General features: G+C 44.1%; 1 protein-coding gene across 1 annotated transcript; it reads left to right on the top strand.

Moving 5' to 3' along the window:
- The first annotated feature begins 1,090 nt into the window (after positions 1-1,090).
- Positions 1,091-13,567, top strand: TRMT61A (tRNA methyltransferase 61 homolog A (S. cerevisiae)). The gene is made up of 2 exons (XM_009069773.1): positions 1,091-1,451; positions 13,215-13,567. The coding sequence occupies exons 1-2, from the start codon at positions 1,121-1,123 to the stop codon at positions 13,565-13,567; spliced, it is 684 nt and encodes a 227-aa protein (XP_009068021.1). The 5' UTR covers positions 1,091-1,120.
- The last annotated feature ends 246 nt before the right edge of the window (positions 13,568-13,813 follow it).

Below are 13,813 nucleotides of genomic sequence, written 5' to 3'. Positions count from 1 at the left end.
CTGACTTTGGAGGCCTTAGGTCATGGGCTTTAATTTCTGACTTTGGGATGACTTCATTAAGCAATTCATTCCATGCCCTGATCAACCTGCAGCTCAGATATTTAGCTGCCTTATCTGACAGTTTCCTGTTTCTTTTTAAGTTGCCTTCTCATTTCTAGGGAGTCTTGTCAAAGCCAAGGAAACTGACTTGTAATTCTCTAAGTTAGAGCTAACTGTAGCTCTGAGTCCATGGGGTGGAAGTGACAGAACTGTTTGCATTAACTTATTTACGTTTGCCTGCAAGCACAAATCACTTCCCAGACAATTACTTTGCACCCCAATGGCAAAATCAAGGCCACAATAGTCTCTTTCTCCATATAGTTACTCATATTTATGCATAAGTTAATGCAGCTACTCCCTTTATCCCATGTCTAAACCTTCATTTGAAAAACTTCCAAGGAAACTTTTGTTAGTGGGCTTAATAACTAGTGGTTGATGCCCAGGCAAGTATGTCTTTAGGTGGTAAATCATCAAGAAATAAGCCAGAAGATGGGAATGAAGTTACAGCTTAATCACATGCTCTGTTTGTGAACTAGAATTGAACAGAGTGCTGAATTTTCTGCCAACCTGCAAGTTCCATAGTAGCATTTTGGAGCAGGCTGAGAAAATTACAATGCATTTCCTGATTTTTCCTGTAAAATGTACCATAAACCAGGGGAAAATACTGGTTAGATTCAAATCTGTGGGATCATCCCATTGGTTTTGATTGGAGTGCAGCAGGGTGCAGGTCCCTGAACTTCAGGGAGTTCTTTTGCTAACATCTTATTTGCACGGTGAGAATTTGTTCTGTATTGGGAGAAATAAAATTAGCACAGAATCATCAAGGTTGGAGGAGACCTCCAAGATCATGGAGTCCAACCATTAACCTGTCACTGCTGGAACCCCTAAACCCTAAACCAGATCCTCCAGTACCAGATCCAGAAGCCTCTTCGACACCTCCAGGGATGGTGACTCCACCACCTCTCTGGTGATTTTCTTGGTGATTTACCAAATTACTTGCATTTATGCCTGTAGTTTAACCCTCCTGACATATTTATTCTCTTCCAGGTGACAACCACCAGCCAACTCCAGAACTGCCACCATGAGTTTTATCGAGTATGGAGATACAATAAAGGATGGTGACACAGCTATTGTGTTCCTGGGCCACGAATCCATGTTTCCTGTGAAGGTCCAGCATGGCACTGTCACACAAACTAAGTATGGGGTCATCAGACATTCCACAGACCTCATAGGCAAGAAGTATGGCTCCAAAGTGACCTGCAGTAAAGGGGGATGGGTGTTCATTCTTCATCCCACCCCGGAGCTGTGGACCATGAATCTCCCACACAGGACACAGATCCTGTATTCCACTGACATCTCCATAATCACCATGATGCTGGAGCTGAAGCCAGGCTCAATAGTGTGTGAATCAGGTAATAATTGCTGTGTTTAAACTCTTACTAAACTAATACCAACACTCCCATGGGAAAAAAAAACAGGCTTTTCTTTTTATGGTGAAAAAACTGGTACCTTTTTTTGCCACTCTGATAGGATTTTCCTAGTCTACACATTGGGTAATTCTGTTCCATGTGCACATGTTGCTGTTTCTTCAACAGGTGATGCCACCCCAGTAAGCTGGTCTTGTGTATGAATACACCTCTGGGCTTGGGTTTGATTCATTCATCTCCTTATCACAAATATGTAAACATTTCCCTTTTCTAAAACTGTTCAGTGCTTAAAATATTTTTCAGTACATGCTTTGAATCAAAATTCAGGCTTTGAATTTGCAGTTTCAAGTGAAGGCAGTTGAGATAACCCAGAGAAAGAGACTCTGGTGATAGGGTGTGGAATTAACAAGGGAAACAAACCAGTATTTTGGTGATGTGATACCATTTAAGTACATAGATAGAGTTTTTCTCTTCCCACTTGTAGCACAACTGTGTGCAAAATCCCTGACAAAATACAATGGGTGATGTGTTCATCACAGGGCTGTGTTTTGTTTCTAAACTTGGTTTAATTTATAAAACTTGGTTTAATTTATTACAGCTTTCCTGATTTGGCTTGGAAACAAGGAGTGAAACTGTACATTAGCAGATGCTTTCCTGGTTACAGAGTTGATAGTAATGCCTTCAGAACTGTGTTGGTGGTGGACAATAACAGGGAGGATCACAGGCTCTTAGGGGGCTCTTTGGGCATTTTCCTCTGAATTTGGACGCCATGTTGCCAGATGTGGCCCCTGGTAGGTGACAGTGGACTTCATCTGCCCATAGATACTTCCCACCAGCCACATTGATAGACCATGAGGTTCATGGCCATGGTGAGTTGTCTGGGGTTCCCTGCCCAGTTTGCCTTGGGCACCCACTCCCTTGGCGACCACTAGTAAGTCCCATAATGTTCCAATGCTTTCTAGTTATCATGGACATCCAGGTAACCTGGAAGGCACTAAATCAGCTTTACAGGGAAGTGGGACTTACCTACAGTCCTCCAGTGACTGTGGTGTGGTGTTGCTCCCACACAGCTGGCTTTCCCAGCATCTGGGGTAGATGAGAACTGGCTACTTGGGCATAGGGAGCGAAAACCAGAGCCTTGTTCTCTCAGGAACAGTGTAGGGATGGGGTGGTTTTGCTGCTGTTTTGTTCCCAAACCCATGTTTTCATCTCATCCCGTAGGTCAGCACTAGGATTTTGAAATACACCGTGTTACAGGGATGGGTGTGTCACAGGGAAGCTGTATTGGCTCTTTAGGATTGGGGAGGGAAGGTCAGGCACTATGCGGGCAAAGGATCCTTAGATCATTAGCTCTGGTGGAAGGTGTCCAACCTCATTTGAGCACCAGGGAAATTGGATAAGATGTGGTGTGGTTCTTGGGGATGTCCTGTGCAGGGCCAAGAGTTGGACTCAGTGATCCTCGTGTGTCCCTTCCAAATAGGATGATTCTGTAGTTTGGAAAAATATGAACTGAGGTAGTTTGTTTTTTTCTGGCTCTTTCCTTTGAGTGTCTTTATGAAGCAGTTTATACATTTCCCTCTCAAGCACAGATATGGCAAAGGCTCAGCATGACAGGATTGTGATGCACTGTATTTCCTTGCATTTAAACATTTCCTGTTCCCACTCAAGCATCATTTTGGGCAGCTTGTCAGGCATAATGACCACTTTCCAACACCACTGAAATGCTACTTGTCTCTGCATCCAGTTGTACCCATTAAGAACCCAGCAGCACATTGAGCTGGATGCTGTACAGCAGCACTTGAAGCACAAAGCCATGTGCAGAAGCCTCTGATACTGTGAAAATGGTCAGGTCCTTTGAGTTTGTAACTTGATTTGTAGTTCCATCAGGCACTTTTTGGTTTGTCATGGGAAGTAGCTGTGTTCATCAGGCAGCGCTTCACCTCTTCCCCTTCCTGCTCTGTTTAGGCAGGATGGAAAAAATAAACACAACAAATTTGAATTCCTCCATGTCCTGCCTCACTTGGAATAGTCAGATGTACAGAGCTGCACATAGAATGTTTTCAGTGATGTGCCTGGAGAGGATGAAAATGTTTAAACACTCATATATCTAAACAGCTAAGAAATGGAAACACTTGATGGTTCCCAAAAATGCTATGAGACAGAAGTCATAGCCACAAACACTCCTTTTTTGCTCATGGGAAACTATCCCCAGGTTTGTTTTACTGCCTGTGCTGTCAGTATATGGCAACTTCAGCTGCCCAGGAAAGTGATAGTTGTACTGGTGTAAGTGTGCTTGTAGTTCTTGAAAGATTCACTGTTCACAAAGGAAGGAGAGAACTGCATCAAATTTGTCTGGTTAACCTTGAAGCAAGGGATCTTAACTGCAGATCTGCTTTGAATTAAAAATGTTACAGGCATTGACAACTGGAGCCTCCAGGTGATGGTGTAACCTACTTTGGGGACACCCTAAATTAGTTGGTATTTGGTGATCCATGAGCCATGTGCTCCAGGATGGCCTTGCTTGAGTAGGGAAGTAAGAGCAGATGACCCATTGTGGTCCCTTCCAACCTAACTGATTCTGTGATCCAAAACCCTTAATTCTAGGCAGAACCAGCCCAACGGGATGAGTAGTAACAAGAGAGGAAATCTGGCCTAGCAATGACACTTGAGTCTGCTTCCTGCTGGTGCTGGTTTTAGATGTGTTTTGAGCATTAATTAGCATGGAGATCTGTTTGTTTATTATCTGAAGTAGAACTGATACACACAGTTGCTGTATGGACTGGCAAAGCTGGCTCTGCACAGAGTCCAACCTCTCTTCCTCTTGTCTTCCTCACTGGGCCATGGAAGTGTGCCCTGCATTTACCCAGTGTAAGCAATCAGAATTGTGGATTAGCCTCCACAACTGTGTGAAGAAAGGATGGAAAAAGCAAGATGAAATACCCTCTGTGTCATGTTGTGCTGCTGTGAATACAACTATGAATGATCTTTTGTGTGTGATTATAAAAATTCAGTCCAATAACCAGAAGGCTTAATTTTCTATCACTTGAATTATGCAGTTTAAATTGATTAGTCATGATTTTTCATAAAAGATACAAACATATGAATACAGTTTTTACTATTTTTAATCATCTTTAATAAACACATGAAGAGGCAGCTTGTCAGCAGCACATGCATAATTAACAGGATCCAGGCATACTCCATTGAGGAGCTATAAGGGAACTCAGCATCTGCCTGATGTTTCGTGCTGGAGGTGTAGGAACATGATCCTTTTTCTGCCTTCTGCTCATTTCTAATTGATAAAGGTATGTTGAGATTTTAAAACTGTTAGCACTGTTGCTGGAGCTAAGATCTCTTGGAAGCTTTGGTCTGTGGTCTGAGGGATTCCCCACTCTGATACAGCTTTTAACAGCTTGACCTTCCAGCCAAGAAGGCCAAGGGCATCTTGTCCTGGCTCCAGCAGAGTATGGCAGCAGCACTAGGGCAGTGCTCATCCCCCTGCACTGGGCACTGGGGAGGTCCCAGCTCAGTGCTGTGCTCAGCTTTGGGCACTCACTGCCCAAAGGCCATTGAGGCACTGGAGCGAGTCCAGCCAAGGGCAACGAGGGCAGCAAAGGGCTAGAGCACATGGGCAAGGGCTGAGGGACTTGGGCTTGGTCCGCCTGGAGAAGAGGCTCAGGGGTGACCTCCTGGCTCTCTGCAACTCCCTGACAGGGCTGGAGAGAGGTGTGGGATGTGTGTCCTGCCAGGGCTGCAGGGAGAGGATAGAGGGAATGGCCTTGAGCTGAGCCAGGGCAGAGTCAGATTGGATGTGAGGAGAAATGTTTTCCCTGTGAGGGTGTTGAGGCCCTGGGATATTGCCCAGGGAGGTGGTGGAGTCACCATCCCTGGAAGTGTTGAAGAGGCATCTGGATCTGTCAGTGGAGGATATAGTTTAGGGGTTCCAACAGTGACAGGTTAATGGTTGGACTCGATGACCTCAGAGGTTTCCTCCAACCTTGACAATTCTATGATTCCAGAATTAAAGGATACTCGAGAAGCTGCTTCAATACCTGCTGTGAGTGACCCAGTAGTGTGACAGTTTAATTCTTGTCAGGTAACTCGGATCCCTTTGTGCTCACTGCATGTGCAACAACTACCTAGATAAAGGAATAAGCTGTATATTTTTTCTGTGTCTTCATACTCTCCAAAACTAATCTTGATGTCAACTTCCCAGGCAGCTGCCTGTAGTATAACACCTCCATCAGGCAATGGATTTGGAGGGTTTTATGTTTATTTTTAATTCCACATTGGAACCAATATGGAACCTTTTTTTCCAGACAAAAGTCCCTTCTTTCCAGTCCCCATAGCTTGAGGCTTTTTTACTGTCCTCTCTCCCTGGTGTTACCTAAACAAGTGTCTGTCCTAGCCCTCAGAATTACTCAGGGAATGCAGTACAGCACTGTGCAGCCTCATTTAATCTGGTAAATCTCAGAAATATTTTGGCTTTGCTGGAGCACAGTATTTAGACAAAATGTAATTTAGTCAGAAGGACTTTAACCACCATCCCAGTGATCCTTCAGCATTCAGCAAAATCAGACTCACATGAGCAAAAATGCTAATTGGATTTTTTTGTTTCACCTCAGCTAAATCCCACATTAAAAATTGCTAAACCCTTTTCACTGCCACACACCAGTGGGTTTTTGAGCTCACTAGACTGGATTTCTGAAGGCTGAGCACAGTGTTCTGGGTCCTTGTGGACTTTCTGTGAAGGAGCAATGAGAGCTGCCACCCAGCCTTACACAAGAGCTTCTCCAAAATAATTATGAAATTTTCAGGCTCGTGGCCTGGGTGCAGATATTGCTAAGAGTACATTCATAAAAATTAATGAGGGCTTAGTGATTAATGGATACTTAATAAGTGATTAATAGTTTATTGTGGAGTCCCAGCAAGTCAGCTGTATGCTTATGACTCTCCTGAAGTGCTTACAGACTTTTTTGCTCATCTCTTTACAGTTTTTGTGTCATAAGTACTGATTAATTGTTTGCAGCTCTGCCTTTAGTGGAAAGTACAGACCAAAGTTTGGAAGCATTAATTGGATTCTGGAATGTGCTCATACTAATTATGTCTATGTTTTATAATGTCTTCCTTATCTACCTCTTAGCAGCTGCTCAGGTGAAAGTGAGAGAAGAATTAGAAAATCTGAAGCTTGTGTAGCATCTTTTGAAGTATAAGAAAGGCCTCATCAGTACAAATGTCATAGAGCACAGTATTCTTTTGCCATACCGAAGCACTGAGCTGCTCCAGCTCTGGGGCCCCCAACACAGGGACAGTAGGAAGGATGTGGACCTGTTGGAGCAAGTCCAGAGGAGGCCATGAAGATGCTCAGAGGGCTGGAGCACCTCTGCTATGAAGACAGGCTGAGAGAGTTAGGGTTGTTCAGCCTGGAGAAGAGAAGGCTTCAGGGATACCTAAAGGGACTATGGGAGAGCTGGAGAGGGACTTTGTACAAAGGCATGGAGTGCTAGGACAAGGGGGAATGGCTTTAAACTGAAAGAAAATAGATTTAGATGGAATATTAGGAAGAAATTCCTACTGTGAGGGTGGTGAGGCATTGAAACATTGCCCAGAGAAGCTGTGGATGTCCCATCCCATGAAGTGTTGCAGGCCAGGCTGGATGGGGCTTGGAGCAGCCTGGTCTAGTGGAAAGTGTGCCTGCCCACAGCAGTGGGTTGGACAAGATGGTCTTTAAGATCTTTTCCAACTCAAACCATTCTATGACTGTATGATGATGCTGTGAACCAAACTGTGGCCACATGAGACATCACTAATGGATTCAGACTTCTGTCTCTCATGCAGCCGATCAGGAATGCTGTTCATACCCTAAAGCATTTGTTTCTAGACTTTCTGGACTCCCTTTCTTCTCATCATTTCACTTGACTACCAAGCACACTTCTCATGCAGCTCTGAATTTAACCCTGTCATGTCTGTTCTGCAGCAGATCCCTCTCTAAAGAACTCAGACTCATGAATCTGTAAGGAGAAATTAATTCTTCACATCCTTCTGTAGGCAGTGCCAGCCTTGAAAACTTCCCTACTATCCCTCCCTCAGCTCCTCAGTCTGGTCAGTGGCCTCCAGGCTGCTGCCTAAAATGCCTGTTTCTGCACAGTGTCCACAACAGGCAGCAGAGTGAGTTAATCTTCTGTAAAGAGAACTTCTTGACTGTAAAGTTAACTTTTTGATTTGCTGTTTTGTCTTTCAGCCACCAGTTCATCTCCTTGAAACTCTCTTCCTCCTCCTCTCTGTCCCTGCCCTTGCTGTGTCTCACCTCTGCCACCATGATTTGTGCCCTTGACTTTCTTCACAGTAAGAACTTTGGGTTAAATTCCATCAGATGCTTAATATCTCTTTGTATATTCATTAAAAGTCATTAATGTTTCTCCAATTATATAAACCTGTCACGTACAGTGAGCTGTTTTCTCTGTTCAGTGTTTCCTGACAGATTTTAGCTGTGGAGTTTTTAGCTCTGTCTGAAGATTAATTTTCCCTTGGTTTTGAGGCTCCTTCCGTTCCCATGGCTGACTCATGACCTATCCTACTATTTGCTAGGTCTAAGTGGCGTAGCTAGGAGACAAATAGAGCAACACTCTCATTGTTTTGTTGTATTTACTCATTTCAGAATATCTTGGGTAGCCAAATTTTGCCTCAGAAGCTTTACTGCTATTCCAATGTTACTACATATTGTGGAGACCCTGAATTAAACAACACTCTGCATACTCTTCCTGTTTCCAAGCAATATATGAACCTATGTATGCACTAAGAGCTTATTCAGCTTTATTCCAAAATGCTTTTGCTTCTGCACAGCTGTAAACATCTATAGATCCTAAACCACAATGTGTAATTCCCCATTTGAAAAGAAGCTCTCCTGATGAGGAATTTCTAGGGAACACAAACCAAGCAATAGCCTGCGAAGAGGAAATGTACTGAAGCACAGAATCAGGTCACTGATGTTTATGGCATGGGTGGGATTCCAGGAGATTAGAAAAATATCCTTTGCAATAAGCAAACCAGAGTAAACAGAAAACAGTGTAAAAATGCACTCTGTATTCTATATCAGTTGAGCTCTGTGCTAGATGCTGTGGCAAAACGTGTCTTGTGACAGTGTTCAGTGCTGAGATAGCACATGTTCTCCATGAACAGCTCAGATATTGTCCACTGCAGCCTGGAGAAGGTGAGAAATGATCTTAACATGGATGTTGTCTCAAGATGGATGAGGTGTGTGGAAGCTTCTCTATGGCAAACCTGTCACTTGAACAAGCAGAGTGAGAAGAACAAATCTATCTGAGGTCAGGGCAATGATCAATACTTTATTGTTGGCAAATCAGAGAGAAGTATTAGTAGGTGCTGAGCTAGTGTTTCATCTAGATGTCCACTTGTTAGGACTGAAATCGTTCTAAAACTGCAGTGTTTTCCATGTCTTGGGAGAGGGCAGAAACATTTCTCTGAGCTTATAATCATAGAACTTGGAAGGTTGAAGGAGGCCTCTTCGATCATCAAGTCTAACCATTAACCTGTCACTGCTGGAACCCCTAAACCAGATCCTCCAGTGACAGATCCAGATGCCTCTTAAATACTTCCAGGGATGGTGACTCCACCACCTCCCTGGGCAATATCCCAGGGCCTCAACACCCTCACAGGGAAAACATTTCTCCTCACATCCAATCTGACTCTGCCCTGGCTCAGCTCAAGGCCATTCCCTCTATCCTCTCCCTGCAGCCCTGGCGGGGCACACATCCCCCACCTCTCTCCAGCCCTGTCAGGGAGTTGCAGAGAGCCAGGAGGTCACCCCTGAGCCTCTTCTCCAGGCTGACCAAGCCCAAGTCCCTCAGCCCTTGCCCATGTGCTCTAGCCCTTTGCTGCCCTCGTTGCCCTTGGCTGGACTCGCTCCAGTGCCTCAATGGCCTTTGGGCAGTGAGTGCCCAAAGCTGAGCACAGCACTGAGCTGGGACCTCCCCAGTGCCCAGTCCAGGGGGATGAGCACTGCCACACTGCTCTTGATCCAGGCCAAGATGCCCTTGGCCTTCTTGGCCACCTGTGCACACTGTTGGCTTAAACATATCAGAGAAGGAGAAGGGCATGTGCTTGAGCCCAAGGTGTGCAGGGCCATTAGCTACCTCACTCATGTGGGTTTAACACAGGATCTTTAACAGAGGATCTTAATTCCTGCCTTTGGACTGAGATGGATCACTTCCCAAGCCTACACACCAATCCCCTGCACAGTGCCACCTCCTCAGAGTTTGTGCTTTGAGTGTGGCATATTGAGGACCCTGCAGAGTCTCATTAACTGCCTGCAGTGCAAGTGTCTCCTTTTTGACAAGCATGTTTGAGGTCACAGAGCAGTCAATGGAAAAGAGCATCATATTTTTCATGTGACACGAGTGCTCACCTAAGTGAGCTCTGAGCAGCAGCTGTGCTGTTACGAACACCTTCAGTACAGTTTGAACTGTTATTTTACCTCTCTTCTGTAGAGTCCATTCATCATTAATATGCAGTGGTTAGATGGGCATTGTGCTGTGATGGAGAGCAAACAGTTCCTAAGGCTATTTATAGTGGAGGCTGTCAGGAAAGAAGCATCTTTGTGCCAAAATTATAAACTATTTGTTCTAGTTGTCTTACCTTCTGCTTTCTAGGTCAGATCAGGAACACAGACATTTCACTGCACCTGTACAAGAATAAAAATCCATTGAAGTTCTTCCAGTGCTTGTCTTGCCTCTTCTGATACAAAATAGCAGTTTTTGAGCATTCAGGTGTTTGGTTCATTTGTATACAGGTAGTTCAGGTCTTCTCTTTCAGTTTTGGTAGCATTCTAGTACATGTCCTCAGTAGTACTCCTTGTGTTTTGCTGCTGTGCTGACTGATTCTGTGTCATGCTAAGGGTACCTTTCATTTCCCAGTGAACTGTACCTCACTAGAACTTACTCCAAACTGGTGCCTAGGACTCTTTGAGTCATATTTTGCTGAATACTGCTTTTTTTTTCAGTAGTGATTTTTAAATAAGGGCAAAGAGAAATGGAAAGTTAATTGAGAAGGTGGTGGGAGGACTCAAATGTTGAATGTTGCAGATTTGCAGGGGAGAAGGTGAATATAAATATTCATTTCCTCTTCTACAGCAGCACAGAAACATAGAGTTGAACCCCTGCCTTCTGTAGACAGTGCTGATTGATCTTTGGGGCTTGTGGTGAGCATGGACTCGTGCCAGACTCTCCTATTATTAATGGATCACATCAAGTGTGCTGAACTGTCAGGCACATGAGAGTTGAGGGTCATCATGGTTTCACAGGTCTGGGCTCAGAATCTGTCATCTCTTCAAGGAAAGCTCTGACAGTGGTGGGTGATTCATAACCATCTTGTTCTTTGCTTCCTGCAGTTTTGGGAGTGTTGTCACAGAGAGACAGGCAGAGAAACCCTCTCATTAGTGCTGTTCATGGGAAAGAATTTGATATGTTAAAATGTGATACATATGTATTGTTCTCATGTTTGTGGGAGCCAGTCAACAATAAATAATTCCTGGCAACCTTGTTTAACAAAAGGTCTGTCTGGAATAGGCCTCTAAGTGGTGACTTGCAGCATCCTGGTTTTAGCTCAGGGTTTGGCTTGGAGTGTTTGTTAATAAAAGAAAAGCATCAGAAAAGAAGCCAAAAAATCTTAATGGGTTTTCCTATGCAGGAGGTAAACAGTATCTTCTGTGGTGTTTTTAAGAGCAGATTTAAAAGGAAAGTGATTAAAAATGTAAAAGAATATGATCAAGGAAACTGGATACATGCACAAGCTGCTTCTCTCTTCTGCTTACAGCCCAGCTGTGCTGACAGTCCTTCTGTTCACTCCTTTAGATTAGCAGAGGGAGATGCACAAAGTGTGCAGCATTACCCATTTGAGAGGTAAAATAATTAAATCCCTTCCCCAGTAGTTCTCAGTTGTGTAATCCTCCCTGATGGCACGAACTGTAAAGGCAGAATTTCAGTCTGTAGCATTCTCTGAGCAATAGTTCCCTGCTCATCATTAAAAAAAATCAATGGAATGCCATTTCTTTATGGGGCACTATGCAATGGAGTTTGCACAAGCACATGACTGCTGTGCTACCATTACTCCTTTCTGACCAGGGAAAAGTTTATGTGGACATTTAGAACTTAAAAGTGCTGTGACCAGATAATTTTTGATGCTTGCACATCTAAGTGTGCTTTGCTTTTTGTTTGCTTTGTGTTAGCACTGGCACGAATGTCTGAATTTCCATGTTATTAAATACAAGTGTCACAGTTTCTCTCTTCTCTTGGACCTCTCTGAGGCCAGTGCTAAATTCTGTAGGTCCTCTGTCCCTGTCTAATCTGCCCTGTTACAGCTGTGGGGGTGCTGGTCTGCCCGCTGGGGTCAGAGCCCTCTCAGGAGGAAGCAGAGAAGCTGTGCAGTCTGTTGATCCAGTGGCAAACACAGGCCCTGAGCTCTGTTTACAGTCTGAAAATCTCCCCTTTCAGAGCTGTCAGATTAAATACAGGGCCACGATAGAGCTCCTTCCCTGACGTGACTAGAGGGCAAGAACTTTGAATCCATCCATGAACTCACACTTCCTGTATGGCTACGGAAAGTTTTGCTCCAATTAAGCAACTGCACCAGCTCCTGTGTCCCCTGATTAATTTTCTTTCCGCTAGTTTCTGAGCTGCTGTACTTCATATTTTGGCCTTCTTAAGTATTTTAATATTTATGTTAGTTGAAAGAACTTGCTTGAGGCTGAAATTTAGCCTGAACAGGCACTGAAGATAGCTGGAAGTAGGTTTTCTTTCTACAGGAGACGTGTTCCAAGCACAGAGTTAGGAATCAATAAACAGAGATAATTTGGGGTTTCTGTGGGGTTTTGAGCTCGGGGGGTTCCTCTGTTAAATGAGTGAGCAGTTTGCAATGGGAATTGCTGTTTTCGTCAGTGAAAATGTTCATTATTAGTCATTCGTCTATTTAGTATGCCAATGGATCATTTAAAATAAGTTTCTTATCAAGCTAAACCAAGGAAAAAAAACCCTGTGTCTTGCTAATCCCTGTTTGTATGTGGTAACTGCACTTGCATCCAGTTTCAGGTTTGTGATGGATCCTGTTAGACTGAGTTCAGCCTGTGTAGACATGTGTGTGTGCAAGTGACCTGTGACACACAGGTCAGTGTGGCTGCAAGGATAATTTCAGTGGGATTTGAGGGTGCCCAGTGCCTCTTAAGAGTCCTGGGCCAAGCAAACTCTGTATCCTGAAGGCCAATTGTTTGCACAGATATTAATAGGATTTTCAAGCACTGACCTTTGCCAACACCTTTTCTTTGTGCAGTGAAGTATAAGGTTTTAAAATTTGCCTTAACCTCTTTTCACTCTGGAAAAAAACCTCTTCAGTTAATTTCCCTGAATTTTTCCTGTTGCATTTACTTCCTTGTGTTCTCTTGTGGCACTTGTTGGAGCTTGGCATTTCTGCTCTAGTTTTCTACTCCAGGGAGATAGGACAGGTCCTGAGTTTGCCAGACTTTCAATGCATGCTTTGAGGACCCTGAAGACTGTTTCCTAGGTCACTTAGTCCCTCTCTCCCTGTGAAGGAAGGACTGTTCTCTCTCAGCAGCTTAACTAATGCTTTCTGTTCATTGGGGTTTTGAGGAAGTGTTCCAAGCAGGAGAACTAATGGAGAAGACCTTTCTTCTGATACTTGGCACTGACAAAGGGCATTTCATGAGCTGTTTGTCTCTTTTAGGTACGGGCAGTGGATCCCTCTCCCATGCTATCATCCGGACAGTGTCTCCCACAGGACACCTGTACACAGTGGAGTTCCACCAACAGAGAGCTGAGAAGGCCCGGGAGGAGTTTCGGGAGCATGGGGTGGAGCACCTGGTCACTGTCACCAACCAGGATGTCTGCCAAAACGGGTTTGGTGTCTCCAACATTGCAGATGCAGTGTTCCTGGATATTCCATCTCCATGGGAAGCCATAGGACATGCAAAGTCAGCATTAAAAGCTGAAGGTAACTACATTTCTCTCTGTTCAGGAAGCTCTGTGCACGAACACAACTCTGCCTTTGAGACAGATCTGCTCCTTTCCATTGTGTGATCACTGTTCTCAAATGTCAAAGTCTCTAGGGCTGAAAAACCTTCAAAAGATGTCTTCAGTTTACAGGGGAAGATTTGAAAGGAGAAGAACAATTTTTTTTTTCCTACAGGCCTGTGGGAGCTGCTACAATTAGTATGGACAGTTTATAAAAAACCCTTTGAACCTTTGTCAGGTGCATTTTGCTGGATCTGAGGTGTGTGGGAAGCAGGAGGAACAATAAATGCTGAAAGCAAATTTCTTTGGCAA

Source organism: Acanthisitta chloris, unplaced genomic scaffold (assembly GCF_000695815.1).
Source record: "Acanthisitta chloris isolate BGI_N310 unplaced genomic scaffold, ASM69581v1 scaffold42660, whole genome shotgun sequence".
NCBI classification, from domain to species: Eukaryota; Metazoa; Chordata; class Aves; order Passeriformes; family Acanthisittidae; genus Acanthisitta; species Acanthisitta chloris.
This window is presented reverse-complemented; position numbering and strand designations above follow the sequence as displayed.